Raw genomic sequence first — 24,628 nt, forward strand, 5'->3', positions numbered from 1 at the left:
ACTCATAAAAATATTTCAGCAAATAATGGTTATTTGAAAATAGTTAAAATAAAAAAAATCCACAGAATTACGTACTTTCAAGATAAAAACTATTAATTTTGCGCGGTAACTGACACGTAACGTCATGACGTCAGTGACGTCATTTTAAGGCAACATTGTTTTGAAGCGTTTCTGCGGCAATTTATTCATTATTTCTGAATTATTAAACCATAAAGCATCAGATCGAAAACAGGTTCATGATTTGTTTTCAGAAGAATGAATATACAAACACATTTAGTTTGTCGTAAACGTCGTCGTAAATCGTCACGTTAGCTTCCGGTTGGACATGCGCACATACAAATATGAAGGTAACCTACCTCCTTAAAGGAAAGTCTGTCCAATTTTACTTTAGTGCATTCAACCAAGCATACAAAGAATAACGAATATGCACATGATTCAGCAGTTTGCATGCACATATTCTGATAACTATTGAAAATTCCATTTCAACCATGCCTAGATACTTTACAGTTACTTCTTGGGTGCAACAAAACCCTCATTTTTCGAATTCATTGAAGGGTGGTTATAGACTGGAGAAATCTAGAGGTGAGTTGAAGAAGAACATGGGTATGAATGCTTTACATTTATCCAGGTTAGATTAAAATTTGATATGAAGTAACATCATGATTATCCTTTTTCATTATCCGGAGTACAGGATCATGCATATGTTATGTATCTATTGAAATTTACCTATATATTCCTAATTTCAGTAAAGCCCAGTCAGCCAAAAGCCACTCAGACCGCAGTGGTATCTGCTGGAGGCTTTGTAGAGGTCAGCTGCAGAACAACTGGTTGCAGACCTGCTGCTAATATTTCCTGGTTATATCAGGGGTATACAACAAAAGGCAAAGTTAATGCTACACTCAATGCTGCAAAAGAAACATATACAGTTGATTCATTTTTTCGAAGACAGGTGACTGCTGCAGATAATGGGCATAATGTACAATGCGTAATTACTCATCCAGCACTTGTTAATCAAGCAGAGGGAATTGCATCAGTTAATCTTAACGTTAGGTGTAAGTTTGTTTTTGTTAAGCACTCTGGAAATACAAAAATAAGAATAGAGTCAACAATTTTTCTGAAAGTCTCAGATGAAATTTTGTTAGTGTATTTTTAGATAGCACTTTTTGCTGATTATGCAGGCTGGAGAAATTTACTTTAGCTATGTCAGTTATACTCACTGAGCACATACAGAAAACTTCACTTACAAGGAACATGGTTACAATTTCAAATGTCCCAATTTTTACCCTTTTGAATTTTTGAAACATTAAATGGTTACAGTGAACATGCTTATATCAAATTAATGGATATAAGGAACACAATTCCATATGCATATTCTGAAAGGTATAATAAAGCTTCACTGGGTGTATCCATCAGAAATTCAACACTACTTTTGAATGTCCCAAAGGATGTATTATGTTATAACCCTGTTGTCCGTCCATTACCAGTTTTGTATCTATTCTGTAAATCTTGAACCCTTTCGACGGATTTCAAAGAAACTTTACAGTACAAATGTTCACCACATTGAGACAACATGCAGAGCACATGATCTGGATGGCTAGTTTCAAGGTCAAGGTCACACTTTGGGGACAAAGGTCATATGATTGTGTCTTATGTCTGCTCTGTAACTCTTGACCCCCTTGAAGGATTTCAAAAAAAACACTAAGTCTTGACACAAATGTTCACTATATAGTAATGTTTTGTAGAGCGCATGTTTTGGATAGCTTTCTTCAAAGACAAGGTCCCTTGATGATTTCTATGTCAAGTTTGAAACTGGGTTGTGTTGGGTCAAAAACTAGGTCAGTAGGCCAGATCAAAGGAAAAGCTTGTGAACACTCCAGAGGCCAAATTTGTTACTCAATCTTTATGAAACTTGGTCAGAATGTTAGTCTTTATGATCTCTAGGTCAAGTTCGAAATTGGGTCATGTGGGATCAGAAACTAGTTCAGTAGGCTAGATCAAAGGAAAAGCTTGTGAACACTCTAGAGCCCACAGTTGTGACCCAATATTTATGAAACTTTGTCAGAATTATTGTCTTGATAATTTCTTTTGTGATTGCCCTGTGTCCGTCGTCCGTCGTCGTCTTCCGTCGTCCGTCGTCAACAATTTGACTGTTAACACTCTAGAGGTCACAATTTTGGCACAATCTTAATGAAACTTGGTCAGAATGTTACCTTCAATAAAATCTTGGACGAGTTCGTATTGGGTCATCTGAGGTCAAAAACTAAGTCACCAGGTCAAATCAAAGGAAAAGCTTGTTAACACTCTAGAGGTCACAATTTTGGCCCAATCTTAATGAAACTTGGTCAGAATCTTACCCTCAATAAAATCTTGGACAAGATTGATATTAGGTCATCTATGGATCAAAAACTAGGTCACCAGGTCAGATCAAAGGAAGAGCTTGTTAACACTCTAGAGGTCACAGTTTTGGCCAATCTTAATGAAGCTTTGTCAGAATGTTACTCTCAATTAAGTCTTGGATGAGTTCGATATTGGGTCATCTGGGATCAAAAACCAGGTCACCAGGTCAAATCAAAGGAAAAGCTTGTTAACACTCTAGAGGTCACAATCTTGGCCCAATCTTAATGAAACTTGGTCAGAATTATACTTTCAATAAAATCTTGGACGAGTTCGATATTTGGTCATCGGGGGATCAAAAACTACGTCATCGGGTCAAATCAAAGGAAAAGCTTGTAAACACTCTAGAGGTCACAATTTTGGCCCAATCTTAATGAAACTTGGTCAGGATATTACTCTCAATAAAATTTTGAAGAGTTTGATATTGGGTCATCTGGGGTCAAAAACTAGGTCACCAGGTCAAATCAAATGAAAAGCTTGTTAACACTCTAGAGTTCACAATTTCGGCCCGATCTTAATGAAAGTTGGTCAGAATATTATTCTCAATATAATCTTGGACGAGCTCGATATTTGGTCATCTGGGGTTCAAAAACTAGGTCACCAGGTCAGATCGAAGGAAAAGCTTGTTAACACTCTAGAGTTCACAATTTTGGCCCGATCTTAATGAAAGTTGGTCAGAATGTTTTCCTCAATATAATCTTGGACGAGCTCGATATTGGGTTATCTTGGATTAAAAGAAAAGGTCACCAGGTCAAATCAAAGGAAAAGCTTGTTAACACTGTAGATGCCACATTTATTACCATATCGTAATGGAACTTGGTCAGAATGTTGATCTTGATGATCTATAGGTCAAGTTCAAATCTGGGTCAGGTGGGATAAAAAACAAGGTCACTAGGTCAAATTAAAGAAAAGCTTGTTAACACTCTAGAGGCCATATATATGACTGTATCTTCATGAAACATGGTCAGAATGTTAATCTTGATGATCTTTAGGTCAAGTTCGAATCTGGGTCATGCGGGGTCAGAAACTAGGTCACGGGGTCAATTCAAAGGAAAAGGTAGTTAACACTTTAGAAATCACATTTATGATCATATCTTTATGAAACTTGGTCAGAATGTTAATCTTGATTATCTTTAGGTCAGTAGGTCAGGTGGGCGATACAGGGCCTTCATGGCCCTCTTGTTATTAATCTTGGTCAGAATGTTTTTCTTGATGATCTCTTGGCCAAGTTCGAAACTGGGTCATGTAGGGTAAGAAAGTAGGTCAGTAGTAGATCAAAGGGAAAGCTTGTGAACACTCTAGACGTCACAGTTGTGACCCAATATTTATGAAACTTTGTCAGAATGATTGTTTTGATGATTTCTGTGTCAATTTTGAATCTGGGTCATATGTGGTCGAAAACTAGGTCACTATGTCAGATCAAAGGAAAAGCGTGTGAACACTCTAGAGGCCACAATTGAGACCTAATCTTTATGGTTATTGACCAGAATGGATATCTTGATGGTTTCTAGGTCAGATTTGAAACTGGGTCATATGGAGTCAAAAACTAGGTCAGTAGACCAGATCAAATGAAAAGCTTGTGACTCTAGAGGCCACAGTTGTGGCTCAATCTTTATGAAACTTTGTCAGAATGATTGTCTTTATGATCTCTAGGTCAAGTAGAATCTGGATGATGTGGGGTCTAAAACTAGGTCAATGGGCCAGATTAAAAGAAAAGATTGTGAACACTTAGAGGCCACAGTTGTGACCTGATATTTATGAAAATTTGTATGAATGTTTGTCTTGTTTATCTCTAATTCAAGTTTGAAACTTGGTCATGTGGGGTCAAAAACTAGATCAGTAGGCCAGATCAACACTGGTAAGCCATATAGGGCCATTATGGCCCTCTTGTTTATCTCTTTTTGGTAGTAAAATATAGACTTGTGGAAACATTTTTCATAATAAACTATGTACATACCAAGGCTGACATATCATTAGAACATTGCATAATGTTTATTATATAAGCATGAATAAAGCTGCTATTAAAATGGGAGATATGCAATGGCTGCTTTAGGTCTGCATCCTGCATACATGTAATTGGGTGGAGACGTAAAGTCTTTTATACAGGCATTGTCATACTAGAAAGAAAAAATTACGAATTGATAATTATTATGTACACTAGCTTTTAGAACCTGATTCATCATGTGAAATAATTTAACCAACAACATCAATATTGTTGTAGCTGTAGTGAAGTTTCAGTTGCTTGAATATTGTTTTATATTTTGCCATCGGGGTATCAAGCGTTTATTGAACACAGCTTCTTGTTTATTTTGTTTTGTCAAAAAATAGAATCGCCGCTCCCATTAATGAGAAAATAAAAATATGCTGGCCTAAGAAAATTTGGCACAAATGTTAATCACATCGACGACATGCAGAGCGCATATTCTCGATTTCTTGTTTAAGGACAAGGTCACACTTATGGGTCAAAGATCATCGCTCTGTAAATCCTCAACACCTTGAAGGATTGCTAAGGAACTTGACACAAATATTCACCACATAGTGCAGAGCGCATGCCCTGGATGTCTTGCTTCAAAGTCAGTGTTACATTTAGGGGTGAAAGGTCATCATTCTGTAACTCTTGAACTGCTTACGGGATTTCGAAGAAACGTGACACAAATATTAACCATATCGAGATGATGTTCAGAGCGCATGTTCTGCATGGCGAGCTGCGCCTAGTCAAGGTCACACTTAGGGGTCAAAAGTCAGACCTTCAGTCGTATGTTGCTCTGTATTGCGGTGCGCCTGTAATTACATTTTTTCACTAAGCTATGTTTTAAAAAGTAATAGCATGTCATTGCAACAATAACAGAAAGAGTAATATTATTGCTACTGGAAAGAACACATTGCCACTTGTGTGTAGGTCTGGAAGGTCCTACCCTGTTTCTGACATCACATGGAGAGTGAACAATGTTAATGAGGTTGTGACAACTTCGTGAAATACATTTTTAATTTACAATTAAATGTAATACATAATATTTATGTACTGGATGAATGTGTTTGACTGATACTGATTTTACCTTCTGTTAACTCCAGCTGCGTTTATGTCATTACAGTTAAACCTCTTACAGCAACAATAACAGGAAACAGAAATATCATTGCTAATGGAAAAAAAACATTAACACTGGTATGTACATCTGGAAGCTCTAACCCGATATCTGACATCACATGGAGAATAAACAGTGTCATCACACCAAGTAACGGAAATCTGTCTGACCAGAGTGGGGAATATGGTGGAATGAAACGTCGGCAGATACTCAAATTGGCCCCAACCCGTGACAATGATAATGATAGTATTTCATGTCAAGCTTACAATAATGCAGGGACATCTGAAATGTCTGAAGTGACACTGGATTTAAAATGTAGGTTTTCTGATATATTTTGCTACCTACTTATGTATCCCACCCCAATGTATGGTAGGAGAAATTGATTTACTCCTCCGTGCTTGTATATGTGTGTCACAAATCTTGTCCGCAATCTAAGTGGAACATTTCTCATCCGATCTTCACCAAACAAGATGTGTTTGTCAGTAAGATTTTGACCATGTTGGATAACTAGCCAAATAGGCCCAGGCACTTAAGACGTACTGACTTCAAATCACTTGCCCCTCATCGATGTAGGTTCGAGCCTCACTCGGGGCGTTGAATTCTTCATGTGAGGAAGCCATCCAGCTGGCTTACGGAAGGTCGGTGGTTCTACCCAGGGGCCCGCTCGTGATGAAGTAATGCACGGAGGGGCACCTGGGATCTTCCTCCACCATTAAAGCTGGAAAGTCGCCATATGACCTATTATGTGTCGGTGCGACGTTAAATCCAACAAAAAAAAACAAACTTAAGACGTATGGCCCTTGATTTAACCAAAGATCGCTCAGGTCTTGGGAACAAAATTGACCCATATACTACTAAATGAATAGTAGTATATGGCTCCTTTATGTCCCCAAGATTTTATCATGTCAGATTAGGCAGTTGAGGTCTTAGTGCATGGTTGACTCGTATACTATTATTCAGATGATTAGGCAGTTGTGAGAGAACTGCACTTTTCTCAAAAGCACAACTATGATACATTTTAAGTACTTATTTTCTGATGCATTTTTAGCTCACATGTCACATAGTGACAAGGTGAGCTTTTGTGATCGCCCTTTGTCCATCCGTCCTTCGTCTGTCGTCTGTCCTTCGAAAATTGGCCAGATCCCATCATGGGTTCTACAGTTATTGCCCCTTAAAGGGCCAAAATTTGTTATTTTTGGCTTGTGAACATGAAAGAGACCACATTTTGCAATTGACTTTAATCAAACTTGCACACAACTGGTATTGGCATAATATCTAGATTCTTTTCGAAAATTGGCCAGATCCCATCATGGGTTCCAGAGTTATGGCCCCTTAAAAGTCTAAAATTTTCTATTTGGCTTTTGCAGGCATAAAAAAAGTTATAGAGACTTTTATACAAACTTGAAAAATATCTTCAACAACAATAAATCTTGAATTTCATGATGAATCAGTTAGATCCGGAGTTGTTTTAGTTCTGATTACATCCTCTGATTTTCGTCAAAATGGCTTTATATCAGTAAGTACTTGTAGGACTCGTTTGAAATTTCATTATTGTCATTAGTTGGACTGAGACAATCAGGGTAGATAACTATGGACTGATTTTATGTCAAATTACCTCCCTTTATTTCAAACTAAAATGGGCATATGTATCTCTGTTACTAATGAAGATACTGATCTGAAATTTCATTTATGCTATCAGATGGACTTGGACAATCAGTTAAAATACATATTAACTGAATATATGACAAAATACCTCCCTTTGTTTTTGTTTAAATGAATATACCTTAGCAGCTTCTAATGAGATTGGTTTGAAACGTTATTGTCTTCCGTGGTAAGAAATAGTCATGTTAGATAACTCTTGATTGAACATTTATCGATATGAATACTTTCCTAAAATATTGTTGTAAAGGCTTGTACTCTGTATCTTCAACATGCATATACCAATGTGTAATTACCTCCCCTGATTTTAATCAAAATGGTTTATCTCTGTAAGTATTTATAGGACTCGTTTGAAATTTCATTATTGGACTGAGACAATCAGGGTATAAGACTATGGACTGATTTTTAGCTCACCTGCCACATAGTGACAAGATGAGCTTTTGTGAACTCCCTTCGTCTATCGTCTGTCGTCAGTCCGTCCGTGCGTCCATCCGTCAACAATTTCTTGTCTGCATGATAGAGATTTCATTTATGATTTTATTTTAACCAAACTTTCACACAATTTGTATCACTATAAGATCTCGGTTCCTTACTTGAACTGGCCAGATCCCATTATCGGTTCCAGAGTTATGGTCCCTGAAAGGGTCAAAATTAGCTATTTTGACCTTGTCTGCACAATAGCAGCTTTAATTATGATTTGAGTTTTACCAAACTTGCACAAAACTTGTATCACCATAAGGTCTTGGTTCCTTTCTTGAACTAAACAGATTCCGTTGTGGGTTCCAGAGTTATGATTCCTGAAAGGGCCAGAATTAGCCATTTTGACCTTGTCTGCACAATAGCAGCTTCATTTATGATTTGAATTTAATAAAACTTGCACAAAACTTGTGTCACCGTAAGATTTCGGTTCCTTTCTTGAACTAGCCAGATCCCATTATGGGTTCCAGAGTTTTGGCCCCTGAAAGGGTCAGAATTAGCTATTTTGACCTTGTCTGCACAATAGCAGCTTCAGTTATGATTTGATTTTATTCAAACTTGCACACAACTTGTATAACCACAAGATCTTCGTCCCTTTCTTGAACTGGCCAGATTCCTTCATGGGTTCCAGAGTTATGGCCCCTTAAAGGTCCAAAATTTGCTATTTTGGCTTTTGGAGCCATATAGAGACTTCATTTATGATTTTTTTTGTTGGATTTAACGTCGCACCAACACATGATAGGTCATATGGCGACTTTCCAGCTTTAATGGTGGAGGAAGACCCCAGGTGCCCCTTCGTGCATTATTTCATCACGAGCGGGCACCTGGGTAGAACCACCGACCTTCCGTAAGCCAGCTGGATGGCTTCCTCACATGAAGAATTCAACGCCCCGAGTGAGGCTCAAACCCACATCGATGAGGGGCAAGTGATTTGAAGTCAGCGACCTTAACCACTCGGCCACGGAGGCCCCTCATTTATGATTTAATTTGATACAAACTTCAGAAATATCTTCAACAGCAAAAAATGTTGGATTTCTTGATGAATCTGTCAGATCCAATCGTAGGTTCCAGAGTTATTTTATATCTGATAACCTCCCCTGATTGTAATCAAAATGGCTTTATATCAGTAAGTCCTTATAGGACTTATTTGAAATTTCATTATTGTCAATTTAGTTGGACTGAGACAATCAGGGTAGATAACTATGGACTGATTTTATGTCAAATTACCTCTCTTTGTTAGTCCCCTACTGGTCTACTGGTTTAAAACCAGTTTCGGGGACTATAGTAATGCGCTTCCCATCCGTCAATCCGTCCGTCCGCAATTTCGTGTCCGGTCCATAACTCTGTCATCCATGAAGGGATTTTAATATCACTTGGCACAAATGTGGCGACGTGTCATGTGCAAAACCCGGACCCCTAGCTTAAAAGTCTAGGTCACAGTTGGAGGTCAAAGGTCAACTGGGCTTTTTTTCTGTCCGGTCCATAACTATGTCATCCATGAAGGGATTTTAATATTACTTGGCACAAAAGTAACTCATAATAAGACGATGTGTCATGCACAACTTTCAGACCCCTAGCTCAAAGGTTAAGGTCAAACTTGGCAGTCAAATGTTTACATAGCATAAACAGGGTCTGTTTTTGTGTCCAGTCCATAACTCTGTCATTCATGGAGGGATTTTAATATCACTTGGCAAAAATGTTCCCCATGATGCGACAACGTGTCATGCGCAAATCCCGGACCCTTGGCTCAAAGGTCAAGGTCACAATGGGAGGTCAAAGTTCAACAGGGCTTTTTTCCTGTCCGGTCAATAACTATGCCATCAGTGAAGGGATTTTAATATTACTTGGCATAAATGTTCCCCATGATGAGACCACATGTCATGTGCAAAACCCGGACCCCTAGCTCAAAGGTCAATGTCACAATTGGAGGTCAAAGGTTAATAGGTTTTTTTTCCTGTCTGGTCCAGATCTCTGCCATCCATTAAGGGATTTTAATATTACTTGGCATAAATGTTCCCATGATGAGACGACATGTCGTGCGCAACACCCAGAACCCTAGCTTAAAGGTCAAGGTCACACTTTGAGATCAAGATCAGTGGGACTTTTTTCTGGTCCGGTCAATAACTTTGTCATGCAAAACAGGATTTGAATATCAGTTTGCATAAATATTTCCCTTGATGAGACAATGTATTGTTCGCAACACCCAAACTCTTAGCTGCAAGGTAAAGGTCACACTTTGAAATCAATGGCCAAAAGGCCTTTTTTCCTATCCAATCTGTAACCCAACAATCCTTAAAGGGATTTTAATATTACTTGGTACAAATGTTCATCACCATAAGACAGAGTGTCATGCACAAGAACCTGGTCCCTAAGTCTAAGGTCAAGGTCACACATAGAGGCCAAAGATCAAATACAAGAATGAGTTTGTTCGGAGCATTTCTTCTTCATGCATGGAGGGATTCTGATGTAGATAACTTGGCACAAATGTTCACCACCGTGAGGCACTCTTGTTTTTAGAATTATGTCCCTTTGTTTTTACTATAAATAGATTATATTTTAACTGATTTATTACTGTTCGTATGGAAAAATCGAGATCAGTTTTCTGTGGGTCAGCCTGCATGTTACATATAATTTTTAGGAGCATTTTGACATATCTCTACCTGGTAAAGAGTTTCTTGTGGACTTATATATATGCCTGTGTGATCTATGTCAGAACTTGATCTTATCATTAAGAGCAATGGTACTCAGGTGAACAATATAGGGCCATCATGGCCCTCTTGTATGTACTTAATTTCTGATACATTTTACTTCATTTTACCTTCTTAATTTTCTAATACATTTTACATAACTATTATTAGCATTCATGATTCACTTTCTTTCCTATGTTCAAGATCAAAAGTCAGTTTCTGGTGAGTGACTAAGGACCTCTATGGCCCCTTTGTCTATGCTAAATGAAGTATGACTACCACTCCAGATTAGTTTTGCCTCCCCCCACCCTTGGGGAGACATTGTTTTTGCCCTGCCTGTCTTGTTTGTCCGTCCGTATGTACGTCACACTTCATTTCCGATCAGTAACTGGAGAACCATTTGACCTAGATCCTTGAAACTTCATAGGGTGGTAGGGCTGCTGGAGTAGACAACCCCTAATAATTGTGGGGTTACTCTGTTAAAGGTCAAGGTCACAGGGGCCTGAACATGGAAAACCATTTCCAGTCAATAACTTGCAAACCACATAACCCAGAATGATGAAACTTCAAAGGATGATTGGTCATGCATTGCAGAGTAGATGACCCCTATTGATTTTTGGGACCACTCTGTTAAAGGTGTAGGTCACAGGGGCCTGAACATAGAAAATTATTTCCAGTCAATAACTTGCGAACCACTTGACCCAGGATGTTGAAACTTCATAGGATGATTGATCATGCAGAGTAGATGACCCCTATTGTTTTTTGGGTCACTCTGTCTAAGGGCAAGGTCACAGGGGCCTGAACATGGATAACAGTTTCCAGTCAGAAACTCGCGAGCCACTTGACCCAGAATGTTGAAAATTCATAGGAAGGTTGGTCATGCAGAGTAAATGACCCCTATTATTTTTGGTTCACTCAATTAAAGGTCAAGGTCACAGGGGCCTGAATATTGAAAACCATTTCAGATCAATATCTTGAGAACCACTGGACCCAAAATGATGAAACTTCATAGGATGATTGTTCATGCTGAGTAGATGACCCCTATTGATTTTTTGGATCACTTTGTTAAAGGTCAAGGTCACAGGGGCCTGAACATGGAAAATTATTTTCAGTCAATAACTTGCGATCCACTTGACCCAGGATGTTGAAACTTCAAAGGATGATTGGTCTTGCTGAGTAGATTACCTCTAATGATTTTTGGGTCACTCTGTCAAAGGGCAAGGTCACAGGGGCCTGAACATGGATAACCATTTCCAGTCAGTAACTTGCGAACCACTTGACCCAGAATGTTGCAAATTCATAGGGAGATTGGTCATGCAGAGTAAATGACCCCTGTTTTTTTTTGGGGTCACTCCATTAAAGGTCAAGGTCACAGGGGCCTGAATATTGAAAACCATTTCCGATCAATATCTTGAGAACCACTTGACCTAGAATGATTAAACTTCAGAGGATGATTGATCATGCAGAGTAGATGACCCTATTGAATTTGGGGTCACTCTGTTAAAGGGTCCTGAACATGGAAAACCATTTCCGATCAATAATTTGAGAACTACATGATCCAGAATGTTGAAACTTCATTCGATGATTTAACATGAAGTGTAGATGTCCCCTATTGATTTTTGGGTCACTCTGTTAAAGGTCAAGGTCACAGGGGCCTGAACATGGAAAACCATTTCCAGTCAATAACTTCTGAACCACTTGACCCAGAGTGATGAAACTTCATAGGATGATTGGTCATGCATAGTAAATGACCCCTATTGAATTTGGGGTCACTCTGTTAAAGGGGCCTGAACATAGGAAACCATTTCCGATCAATAACTTGAGAACCACATGATCCAGAATGTTTAAACTTCATTCGATGATTGAACATGCAGGGGAGATGACCCCTATTGATTTTGGGGTCACTCTGTTAAAGGGGCATGAACATGGAAAACCGTTTCCGATCAATAACTTGAGAACCAGATGATTCAGAATGTTGAAACTTCATTGGATGATTGAATATGCAGAGTACTATCCATGACCCCTATTGAATTTTGGGTCAGCCTATTAATGGTCAAGGTCACAGGGGCTTGGTCATATAAAATCATTTCCGGAAAGTAACTTGAGAACTTTTTGACCTAGAATGTTGAAACTTAATAGGATGATTGGACATGCAGAGTAGATGACCCCTATTTATTTTGGGGTCACTTGATCAAAGGTCAAGGGCACAGTACCATGAACAGTGACTTGAGAACCACTAGGGCAAAATGGCTGGACATGCCAAGTAGATGATCCCTATTGCAGCCAACCGTCAGTGTCTCTTTGACTTCCACTCCTGACCCCTTTGACTTCTTTCCTATACAACTTTGCATTGGGGGAGACATGCACTTTTTTACAAAAGCATATTCTAGTTTTTAGCTCACCTGAGCACGAAGTGCTCAAAGGTGAGCTTTAGTGATCACCCTGTGTCCGTCGTCGTCTGTCGTCCATCCGTCCGTCCGTCCGTCGTCAACAATTTGACTGTTAACACTCTAGAGATCAAATTTTTGGCACAATCTTAATGAAACTTAGTCAGAATGTTACCCTCGATAAAATCTTGGATGAGTTCGATATTGGGTCATCTGATTATCTTTAGGTCAAGTTCGAGTCTGGGTAATGTTTTGTCAAAAAATAGGTCACCGGGTCAAATCAAAGGAAAAGCTTGTTAACACTCTAGAGGCCATATTTATGACTGTATCTTCATGAAATTTAGTCAGAATGTTAATCTTGATGATCTTAAGGTCAAGTTCGAATCTGGGTCATATGAGGTCAAAAACTAGGTCACCGGGTCAAATAAAAGGAAAAGCTTGTTAACACTCTAGAGGCCACATTTATGACTGTATCTTCATGAAACTTAGAATGTTAATCTGAGTTGTTGAAAAGAATATTGTACATCCATTCAAGTCGAAACACTGTTAAAAGATATATAGATACCCAATTTTTAGCTCACCTGAGCACAAAGTGCTCAAAGGTGAGCTTTTGTGACTGCCCTTAGTCCGTCGTCATCGTTGTCGGCGTCGGCGTCAACAATTTGACTGTTAACATCGTAGAGGTCACAAATTTAAGCCAATCTTAATGAAACTTGGTCAGAATGTTACCCTCAATAAAATCTTGGACGAGTTCGATATTGGGTCATCTGGGGTTAAAAACTAGGTCACCAGGTCAAATCAAAGCAAAAGCTTGTTAACACTGTAGAGGCCACATTTATGACTGTATCTTCATGAAACTTGGTCAGAATGTTACCCTCAATAAAGTCTTACAAGACAAGCTTGTTAACACTCTAGAGGATACATTTTTGGCCCAATCTTAATGAAACTTGGTCAGAATGTAACCCTCAATAAAATCTTAGACGAGTTCGATATTGGGACACCTGAGGTCAAAAACTATGTCACCAGGTCAAATCAAAGAAAAAGCTTGTTAACACTCTTGAGGTCACAATTTGAGCCTAATCTTAATGAAACTTGGTCAGAATGTTACCCTCAATAAAGTCTTACAAGAGTTTGATATTGGGTCATCTGGGGTCAAAAACTAGGTCACCAGGTCAAATCAAAGCAAAAGCTTGTTAACACTGTAGAGGCCACATTTATGACTGTATCTTCATGAAACTTGGTCATAATGTTAATCTTGATGATTTCAAGGTCCTGTTTGAAACTGGGTCATGTGGGATAAAAAAACTAGGTCACCAGGTCAAATCAAAGGAAAAGCTAGTTTACACTCTAGAGGCCACATTTATGACCATATCTTCATGAAACTTGGTCAGAATGTTTGCCTTGATGCTGTATAGGTCAAGTTTGAATCTGGGTCAGGTGGGGTCAAATACTAGGTCACTAGGTCAAATCAAAGGAAAGGCTTGTTAACACTCTAGAGGCCACATTTATGACTGAATCTTTATGAAACTTAGTCAGAATGTTAATCTTGTTAATCTTTAGGTCAAGGTCGAACCTGGGTCATGTCAGATCAAAAACTAGGTCTCCGTATCAAATGAAAGGTAAAGCTTGTTAACACTGTAGAGGCATTATTTATGACTGTATCTTGATGAAACTTGGTCAAAATGGTAATCTTGATATTCGCAAGATCGAATTTGAATATGGGTCATGTAGGATCAAAAACTAGGTCACCAGGTCAAATCAAAGGAAAAGCTAGTTTACAATTTAGAGGCCACATTTATCCCCATATCTTAATGAAACTGGGTCAGAATGTTAATCTTGATGATCTAGAGGTCAAGTTTAAATCTGCGTCAGGTGGGGTCAAAAACTATGTCAAATCAAAGGAAAAGCTTGTTTACACTCTAGAGGCCGCATTTATGACCATATCTTCATGAAACTTGGTCAGAATGGTAATCTTGATGATTTCAAGGTCCAGTTTGAATCTGGGTTATGTCAGGTCAAAAAATGGTCACTAGGTCAAATTAAAAGAAAAGCTAGTTTACACTTTAAAGGCCACATTTATACCATATTTTAATGAAACTTGGTCAGAATGTTAATCTTGATCGTCTTTAGGTCAATAGATCAGGTGAGCGATACAGGGCCTTCATGGCCCTTTTGTTTCAGTTATATATGATTCAGGTGAATTTTGCATTTCAAAATCCAATTACAGGTGATGTTGGCGTAATTTAGAATGTTTCATAATATGGTGATGTCAAATGTGGAAACCAAGATTGCAGCCTGTCCGAAATACTTTTGGTGACTGTCCAGTACAAAAAAAAAAAAAAAAAAATAAAAAAATATCTTGACACTATTGATCTTGCTGATAAGTGATTTCTCATTACAAACAATAACAGTCAACAATGAACTTAATACATGTACACATTTAATTTATCAAAAATCATGTTTTTTCTTGAGTTTGTAATCAGCTTAAATATTTAAAAACTTTTCATTACTGAAAAATGCATATTGTGAGTTGTATAAATCAAGCCTGCTTAGCTCAGTAGTGATAGCGCAGATCTACCGATCGCGAGGGGTCGTGCAACGCATGGCGTGGCATATGTTTTATGACAATTTGATAGAAGACAGTGTGTCTTAAATCATTTGTCCTCCACCTCTAATTCATGTGGGGAAGTTGGCAGTAACTTGCAGAGAACTGGTTTATACTGGAACAGAATCCAGTAACAGTGGTTAGGTTAACTGCCAGCTGTTACATAACTGAAATGCTGTTTAAAAACTGTTTTAAATCCAAAATAAACAAAGGATCCATGTTCATAGTTGACAATGGTCAATATTCTAGTATCACAAAAGAAACTACAGGGCCTCAGTGGCCGAGTGGCTAAGGTCACTTACTTAGAATCACTCGTCCCTCACTGATGTGGGTTCAAGCCTCACCTGGGGCATAGAATTCATCATGTGAGGAAGTCATCCAGCTAGCTTACTGAAAGCAGGTTGGTCCACCTTGGCATAGGGTCTTCCTCAACCATTAGACAGCTTGAAAGTCTCCAGACGACCTATAATTCTGTCGCTGTGATGTTAAACACAACAAAAACAAAGGAAACAAGCAAATTCGATGAATTGGTATCCCCTGCATCCGTTTTTTATGGGGATGTGGTTTACAAACTTCGTAAGATCTTGGGTCATGGTAATTTTCCAAATGTATTTGGTAAAATTATAAAACGTTTTATTAAAAGAGGTTAAGACCCAACTGTTTTGAGACATACCGCATGTTTAGTGTTCAACCCGTTTACAGTTGGACACTACGCTTCTCTCTTTGATTGTGTCTGACGGAAGAGGGGGAGGACTCTATGATAAGCAGTTTTTAAATCCTACCAGGACTGGACTGTTTTGATATCTGTCTTCTGGCCTGTTTCGTCGGGCCCTTAAGAGTGTTTCTCTTGTTGCTCTGTCTTCTGAAAAGGCATCGAGTACATACGTTTTTGGTTCTAAAGGTTTGCTTTTTATATATTTATACACGAGCATTTTTATGTTTTACATGCCATGTCTTTTTGTTTCCATAACATGTGTTAGAGATTCGCCTGGAGGGGTATACTTTTATTTACACTGTCCCGTGTCTTTGGAGCAAGGGGGGGGGGGGGGGGGGGGGTGCGGGGGTAAGAGTGATGTTGGGTGCGCACCATAAACCGGTTTAAGCTCCCCAGTGGTGTTTTTGCCACTGACCGTTCCAAGGCAGTGCCCCACTGTGTTCCTTTGTTTGTCGTTTTGTCCTCATGTGTTGGCTTTGTATGTTTGCGCGTGTATGTGTATGTGTGTGTGTGTGTGTGTTTTGGTGTGCACGTCTGCGTGCTGTGGGTTTCGTTTTGGGGAGGCTGCGTTTTTGGTACGTGGCATTCCCTGTTTGATATTTCTCTTTGTTTTTTTTTGTGGTGAGAAATGACAAAAAACATATCCGGCAAAATGTTAAGGATGTTACTAAGAGGCAAATAATTTCATTAGTCAAAATCTATTTAACAGAAAACAAATGTTTAATTAGAGTATTAAAGAGTATACAATAAATGAATGATATTTTGATCCTGACTAAAGAATTTATTTTGAATGGAATATGCTTACTGTAATAAGCTTAGCTATTAAAATTAAATGCAGTTAATTGAAATGTGAGCTTGAAGTTTAACTGGAAAGAAATAATTTCCTTGAGTGGTTTGGCACCAAGTGTTGCTGTTTAACAAGTTCACTTGAACTTAAAAGAACAGATGTCCTTAAGAGAACACAATCAAGTAAGATATCTTGAATATGGCTGGGTGCAAGGTTGGGGCAGTTACAACTTAACATGTTGAAGGTTTGAACATTAAAGAACAAGAAAAGAAAGGAATGGAAATACATATATATGTATATATATAAATATATGTTTATATTTTGGGGGATGGGGGTGTGTGAACAGGTGAGGAAACAAAAATTCACATGTTGAGTATAAATATTGATGGAAAATTAAAAATCAAAAGGGTGAAGGAAGCGGGGGCAGGGGATGCATGATCGGTGGTGGGCATGACTGGCTGGAGGAGCGAGGTGGGGGAATGGTACAACTTGCATGTTGATAAATAGTCATGTAAGGTTTGAAAAAATCTAAATTAAGGAATGAAAATAATTTTTTTTTGATGGGGGTCGGGGAGGGAGTTGGGAGGGGGAGGGGTTGTGACCAAGGTAAGGGGGTGACCAGGTGTGGGTGGACAACTTTACATGTTTATAATAAATGTTCAGGGAACAGAATGAAAGAAATTAAATGAAATTCTACCAAATGGTAAGTTTGTTATGTACAAATATGTGGATTTTTATATAATTAAAGGGCAATAACTCTGAAGTTACAAAAGAAATCTGAACGAAATTGTGTTTGCACAACCACATTATGGTGATCTAAATTCTGTTTAAGTTTCATAGTTCTAGGTGAAATATATCAAAAGTTATGATGCAGAAATTGCCATATTTATAGTACCTTATATAGTTAAACTTCTAAGGGCCATAACTCTTGTGTTTTTAGGGCAATCTGACTGAAACTTGACTGGCCGCATAAACTCATTGTGATGAACATGTATATGAAGTTTTTATAAAAATATTCCAAACCACTTCCTAGATATGGCTCCAACCGCCCCGGTAGCCTAGTGGTAGAGCGTCCGCTTTGAGTGCGGGAGGTTGTGGGTTCGATCCCCTGCCGCGTCATACCAAAGACGTAAAAATGGTACTAGCAGCGTCCTCGATTGGCGCTCAGCATTAAGGGGATAGTGCTAGAACTGGTCAGCCCGGTGTCAGTATAATGTGACTTTGTGGAGTATCATGCCACGTGTCTACGGCTTGATATTCCATTGAGGCAGCACTATAAAGTTAGGCATTGTGCTCGTGCACTGCTACAAGTAGACACCGTCGTTTATATGACTAAATAATTGTTGAAAAAGACGTTAAGCCCGAACACATACATACATATAGATATGGCCCCAGATGGACGGATCGAAAGATGGATGGACTGACAGTGCCAAAACTGTATCCCTCCGGCTTTCGTCAGGGGATACCAACCACATTGGGTCAGATTTAATGACTAATAATAAATGAGCATCAGAGTTGCAACAAGAGGTGTCTGATAACAGCACGCTTGACTATTCGAAGAATTGATTGAAGAATGGGGTCAAAAGATATTCAGACATAAGAAATAAATAGATTAGACAAACAATGTTCCTGTATTTCTTGGATTTCGATAGGTCTTGCACTAAATGGCAATGTATGAACCAATTTCATAGTCCAAAAAGGGTCATAATTCAGTCAAAATAGTTATGTACTCTTGCCTACAGATGGAAATCATGATGATAAATTTTTTTTTGACAAAACATGGACTTGTATGAAAACAGAACCAATTTCAAAGTCCAAAAAGGGCCATAATTCAGCCAAAATAGATGACAGAGTTACGTACTCTTTCCTACAGATAGAGACTATATTATACTATTATAGATTATACTAAACCAGTGATAAAAGTTTCAAAGCCCTATGTCAAACACTTTACAAAAAATTTGAACTGGTACAAAAAATTTAACCAAGATTTCTAAGTCAAAAGGGGCCATAATTCAGCCAAAATCCTTGATGGAGTTATGTACTCTTGCCTATAACTGGACGTGGTGCTGATAAACAGGTGTTGAAAGTTTCAAAGCTTTATCTCAAAAGACTTTGTCAAAATATGAACTGGTAAGAAATACTAATCCAGCTTTTTAAGTCAAAAAGGGCCATCATTCAGCCAAAATCCTTGATGGAGTTATATGCTCTTGCCTATAACTGGACTTGGTGATGGTAAACAAATGTTGAAAGTTTCAAAGCTTTATATCAAAAGACTATGTCAAAATATGAACTGGTACGAAAAACTTAACCAAGATTTCTAAGTCGAAAGGGACCATAATGCAGCCAAAATTCTTGATGGAGTTATGTATTCTTGCCTATAACTGGACATGGTGATGTTAAACAAGCGTTGAAAGTTTCAAAGCTTTATCTTAAAAGACTTTGTCAAAATGTAGACTGGTACGAAAAACTTAACCAAGGTGTGACGCCGACGCCATGGTGAGTAGGATAGCTCAACTTATTCTTCGAATAGTCGAGCTAAAAAATGGAATAGTTGTCTTATATGCAATGTTATTCTAATATCTCTTTGCCTTTTTACTAAGATCAACTGTAGACTCTCATAACCTGCATTTCTGAATACATGTTTTGACAATATTTTAGACCGTCCATTGATTGAGAACATGCCAGAAATTATAGTTGTTGAAGGAAACAGCAGTGTACTTACATGTGTTGCTTCAAGTAAACCAGCATCTACATTCAGATGGTTCCGAGAACAGAGTACATTTCTCGATCAGGGAAATGGAACACTTGGAAATAACAAGTTTTCATACACAATAAATAATGTGAGGAGAACTGATGCTGCAACATACAGATGTAATGCAAACAATAGAGTTGAACTAGAAGATAACAAAAATGTTCGTCTTAAAGTATATTGTAAGTAATGAAAACCCATCCTTCGGTGGTTGTTTGCATAATAGTAATCTCACTTATAGAAGATGTTGCAGTATAGAATGGTGTTATATATGCTAGATTTTTAGCTCACCTGGGCACAGAGTGCTCATGGTCAGGTATTTTGATCACGCTGTGTCCGTCGTCTGTGTGTGCATCAAGTTGTCTGTCGTCGACAATTGATCTTCCTGAAATTAAATCAGAATGATTGCCTTGATGAAAAACTAGGTAGAATTTGAATATCGGTCATCAAAAACTAGGTCACTAGGTCCAGTAAAATAACCTTGAGTATGAGATAGAGGCTTTATTTTTCAATTGATCTTCATGAAATTTGGTGAGAATGATAGCATTGATGAAGTCTAGGTCAAGCTCGAATATGGGTCATCTTGGATCAAAAATTAGGTCACTAGGTGAAATAAAAGAAAATGCTTGTTTAAACTCAAGATTTTTGCTCCAATTTTAATGATAATTGGTCAGAATATTTTTTTCCATGAAATCACTAGGTCAACATGTTTATATACACTGTTATGGTGTGCTATGATGTGGGTTCGAGCGTCACGTGGGGCGTTGAATTTTTCATGTGAGGAAGCCATCCGGCTGGCATAGAGAAGGTCGGTGGTTCTACCTAGGTGCCTGCTCATGACGAAATAATGCACAGAGGGGCACCTGGGGTCTTCCTTCACCATTAAAGCTGGAAAGTTGCCATATGACATATAATTGAGTCGGTGCAACGTTAAACCCAACAAAATACATAAATAAGTTTTGTGTTTCTCAGGTGAGTGACCTAGGATCATCTTTGCCCTCTTGTTTTAAAATTCTTCCATGTGAGAAAAATCGTACAGCTGTATTACAGAAAGTCTGTCATTCTACTCAGATGCCCATCTGTGTTTGTAGTTAAACCCTCGGGGGCGAATTTGGTTTTACTGCACCATCAAAAACTTAAGTCTCTGTATGACCTTTAATTGTGTTGGTGTCAGATGAGAGAAAAGAAATAAGGAGTTCTTGTATTTACATAAATAAGGAGTTCTAATATTTACATATACTTAGATCCCCCAGATGTCACAGCAATAGCAGACAATACCACCGTCAAAGCTACAACTGCTTCGATACTTTGTAATGCTAAAGGGGTGCCAAGCACTAACTATATGTACGGTAAATGGATACAGACATGGGCTGGATATAATGTTCCTGTATCAGAGAAACCTGAAAGTGAGAGACTTGTGTTAAAAAACCTGACATATGAACACTCTGGAGTTTACACTTGTTCTGCAAGTAATGGAATTAAAGTATTTGGTACAAACAAAGAATTTATGGAAGGATCCGTTCTGTTAGTAGTAAAATGTAAGTGTACAATTTTTCATGTGCTTGTATTATGGTAAGTAGATTGATATCCAAACTATTCAGATCATATTGTAATGGTTATATAACTGAGATTCTTCATTTGAGATGTCTTCTTTACCTTTTAGCTCACAACCGCCTCGGTAGCCTAGTGGTAGAGCGTCCGCTTCGAGTGCGGGAGGTCGTGGGTTCGATCCTCGGCCGCGTTATACCAAAGACGTAAAAAATGGTACTGGCAGCTTCCTCGCTTGGTGCTCAGCATCAAGGGGATAGTGCTAGGACTGGTCAGCCCGGTGTCAGTATAATGTGACTGGGTGGGGTATCATGCCACGTGTCTACGGCGTGATATTCCAATGAGGCAGCACTATAAAGTTAGGCATTGTTCTCACTGCTACAAGTGGACACCGTCGTTTGTATGACTGAAAAATTGTTGAAAAAAAAACGTTAAACCCGAACAAACACACATTACCTTTTAGCTCATCAGAGCAATGCTCATGGTTAGCTATTTTGATCACGCTTTGTCCAGCGTCCGTCATGCTTGCGTGTATGTGTCCGTCAGTTTTGTTGAAAAGACATCATTCTCCTCCATAACGACTGAATGGATTTTGCTGAAACTTGTCATAGATGTTCCTTTGGTGGTCCTCTATCAAAGTTGTTGAAACAGTTCAAGTTGGTTGCACATAGGGGCTGCCAGAGCTAAAAATAGAAAAATCTTAAAACGATATCTCCTAGACCGATGGTCCAATTTGAAGCAATTTCACCTAAATGGTCAACCAATATTGTCCAGATTATTTTGATTGGTCAAAAAACATGAGGGCGTGGCCAGAGGGCGTGATCACTTTTCCCTATATGTATATAATGGAAATTAAAAAAAAAATCTTGTGTGAAACTGTTGGCCCAATTTTGAAATAATTTTGATTCGTTAAAATAACACGGCCGCCAGAAGGCATTGTAACTTTCCTTATATATACACATGTAGTAGAAACTTTTAAAATCTTCTTGTGTGAAACTGCTGGCCCGATTTTAGAATACTTTTACACAAATGGTGTTTTTACACAAATGGTGTTTGTGTGACCAACTACTAAGATTGTTCAAATTATTCTGATTCATAAAAAAAAATGTCTTCCAGAGGGCATGGTCATTTTCCCCTGTATGTATATAGTGGAAACTAAAAATCTTATTATGTGAAACTGCTAGCCAGATTTTAAAATAATTTTACACAAATGGTTCTTGTGTGGCCCTCTACCAAGATAATTCAAATTATTCTGTTTCGTCAAAAAACATGGCTGCCAGGGGCGTGGTCACTTTTCCCTTTAAGTATAAAACTGTCCTGAAATAACTTCTACAAACACTGTTAAAATTTTCCTGATTTGTCAAAAAACATGGCAGTCAGAGGGCGTGGTCACTTTTTATCAACAAAATCTTTAAACATCATCTCCAAAACTACTGGATGTATTTTGATAAGGCCTAAAAAAATGTTTGTTTCCTGTGACATGCTGGAAAAAAGGGGGGTCGGTAGGTAGGAATCTTTTATTTTTATTTCTTTTTTTTTTTAGTAGGGGTCAGAACATTTCAGTGTTTTTTTCTGTTTTTTTTAATATACCAGGTAATAGGGGTTGAAGTCCTGGCAATAGTTAACAAATTGTGCTAGATGTGACTTGAGATAGTTGATACTGGTAACTGAGTGAAAATGTGAATCAGATAACATTTAGACAATTTATTTTTAATTACTGAACATGACAAGAATTGTGACAGAAAAACAAAAAAATATCTAAAATGGCATATGACTAGAACTGAAACACATCATACAGTTTGATTGTGATCGCCTGGCACAATCACCTTTTTTTATTTGTTGTCCATCTATGGACAGGTGATTATTTATCTACTATTTAATCATTATACAGGGCGTTTGGTAGGTTCTGAAACCCAAGTCATATATAGACTCTTCTGCCTAAATTTTCAACGGTCAAAATCAGATTTTCAAGAGTCAAGATCAGCTATTCAGGGGTGAAGCTATTCTGTTTGTATAACTTTATCTAAGACAAATACATTAGTCTCCATGCAAGTCTACAAGAAAACAAAGCCATCCAGTTCTGATCTTTCGTTTAATTTTAGACTTTGGTGTTTCAGCATCACTAACATCATCATTCTTTAATAGAATGTTTGGTTAACGTACCACACACAATGTCATTATCACTGTCATTAGAACGTTTCTGACCACCTATACTGTATATAAATCCTAAATCAAATAGTTTCCTTTGAGCCATAGTGTCATAAAATACTCAAGAACAGTTCATAAAAGCACAAAATTACCAATAACAGCTGTCATATTTTTCTTAAAATCAGACTTTTTATTGGCTTAATATTAAGATTTGCACTAGAAAATCTCGTTGGAAATGTCAGAAATGTCCGAAAATCACGGTCGCGAAAACGGGGGACAAATACGGAAAACGAAAGTTAGAGTTTAATTCTTGAAAAAAAAAATGCATCTGTTTAATTTATTTTCTACCATCATAGCTATTCACTTTTTACAATTTCTGCTAATCAAAATATTTTTTTATTTGTTTCTGCCCAAACTAAGCCTCGAAAATACTAGAAAATTTGCTATACATCGTAATGTTCGGTTATCCAATTTGTTATTTAGTAACCTTATTATCGCCAATTAACTGCCTAATCAAATAAAATTGTTGACCTTTCAATAACGGATGTTGTTCATACCACAGCGTGACCACTGAACAAGTGGTACAAACACGATAGTAGGCTGTTCTTCTACGCATTGTTTATCAATTAACTTTTACACATTGATCAATAAACACCTTTATAAATGACGGACATTATTGTACTAAATACAAACCGCGAGATGACCACGTGTCAGTTGGCACATGGCGTGATTGACATCTGTCAGTAGCTTATTAGTATACGACGCTCCGCCTTCTGTCATACTTCCACTTGTGGCGGCGAACAGTGTTGAAATTCACTGAGATTTTGATTGACAAGGGGCAGAACTTCTGAACTCGATACGCATCAAAGAAAACTTCTCGATTTTCGCGGGTGAAAACCCGGAACCTCGGGTTTATCGACAAACAGGCTGTTCGCCATGTTGTTTCATGTCGACGGAACCGGGAAAGTTCGTTACTATGCGCGACGAGGTCGGATACAACTAAATTATCCCTATAATCAATAAAGATATGAGAGCCTCGAATTTCGGCCCATAAAAAAATTGCGGTCGGCGGTAAAAGCTTACGGTCGGTCGGGTTACAGGAAACAGACATATTTTTTTAGGCCTAAATTGTTTTTTAGATTCATTGAACAGACGGGTTTGTTTGGTTAAAAGTAGGTTTTCAGCTATCAGACTTTTAAAATCATTTTCTCTCGAGCTTTGATATTTGGCATGTGTTATAAGGATTTGACTTTGGACTCTCTACCTTAATAGTCCAATTTATTGCCCTAAGATCAATAAAATGGCCATGCCTGTGTCTGATATGTGCTTGCTATAGGCTTATATATAAGAAACTTTGAAAATCTTCTTCTCTGAATCATTAATAGCTAG

At 38.1% G+C, this 24,628-nt stretch overlaps 1 protein-coding gene across 1 annotated transcript in view; it reads left to right on the forward strand.

Moving 5' to 3' along the window:
• Positions 1 to 746: 746 nt before the first annotated feature.
• LOC128554158 (hemicentin-2-like) overlaps positions 747 to 24,628 on the forward strand; it is a gene marked incomplete at both ends in the record, with an annotated part of 50,274 nt that continues 26,392 nt past the window's right edge. Inside the window, 4 exons of the mRNA XM_053535407.1 lie at positions 747 to 1,052; positions 5,487 to 5,792; positions 19,453 to 19,725; positions 20,788 to 21,081. Coding sequence (XP_053391382.1) covers positions 747 to 1,052; positions 5,487 to 5,792; positions 19,453 to 19,725; positions 20,788 to 21,081 — 1,179 coding nt within the window. The remainder of the gene's footprint in view (positions 1,053 to 5,486; positions 5,793 to 19,452; positions 19,726 to 20,787; positions 21,082 to 24,628) is intronic.

Source organism: Mercenaria mercenaria, unplaced genomic scaffold, assembly GCF_021730395.1.
Source record: "Mercenaria mercenaria strain notata unplaced genomic scaffold, MADL_Memer_1 contig_4765, whole genome shotgun sequence".
Taxonomy (NCBI): Eukaryota; Metazoa; Mollusca; class Bivalvia; order Venerida; family Veneridae; genus Mercenaria; species Mercenaria mercenaria.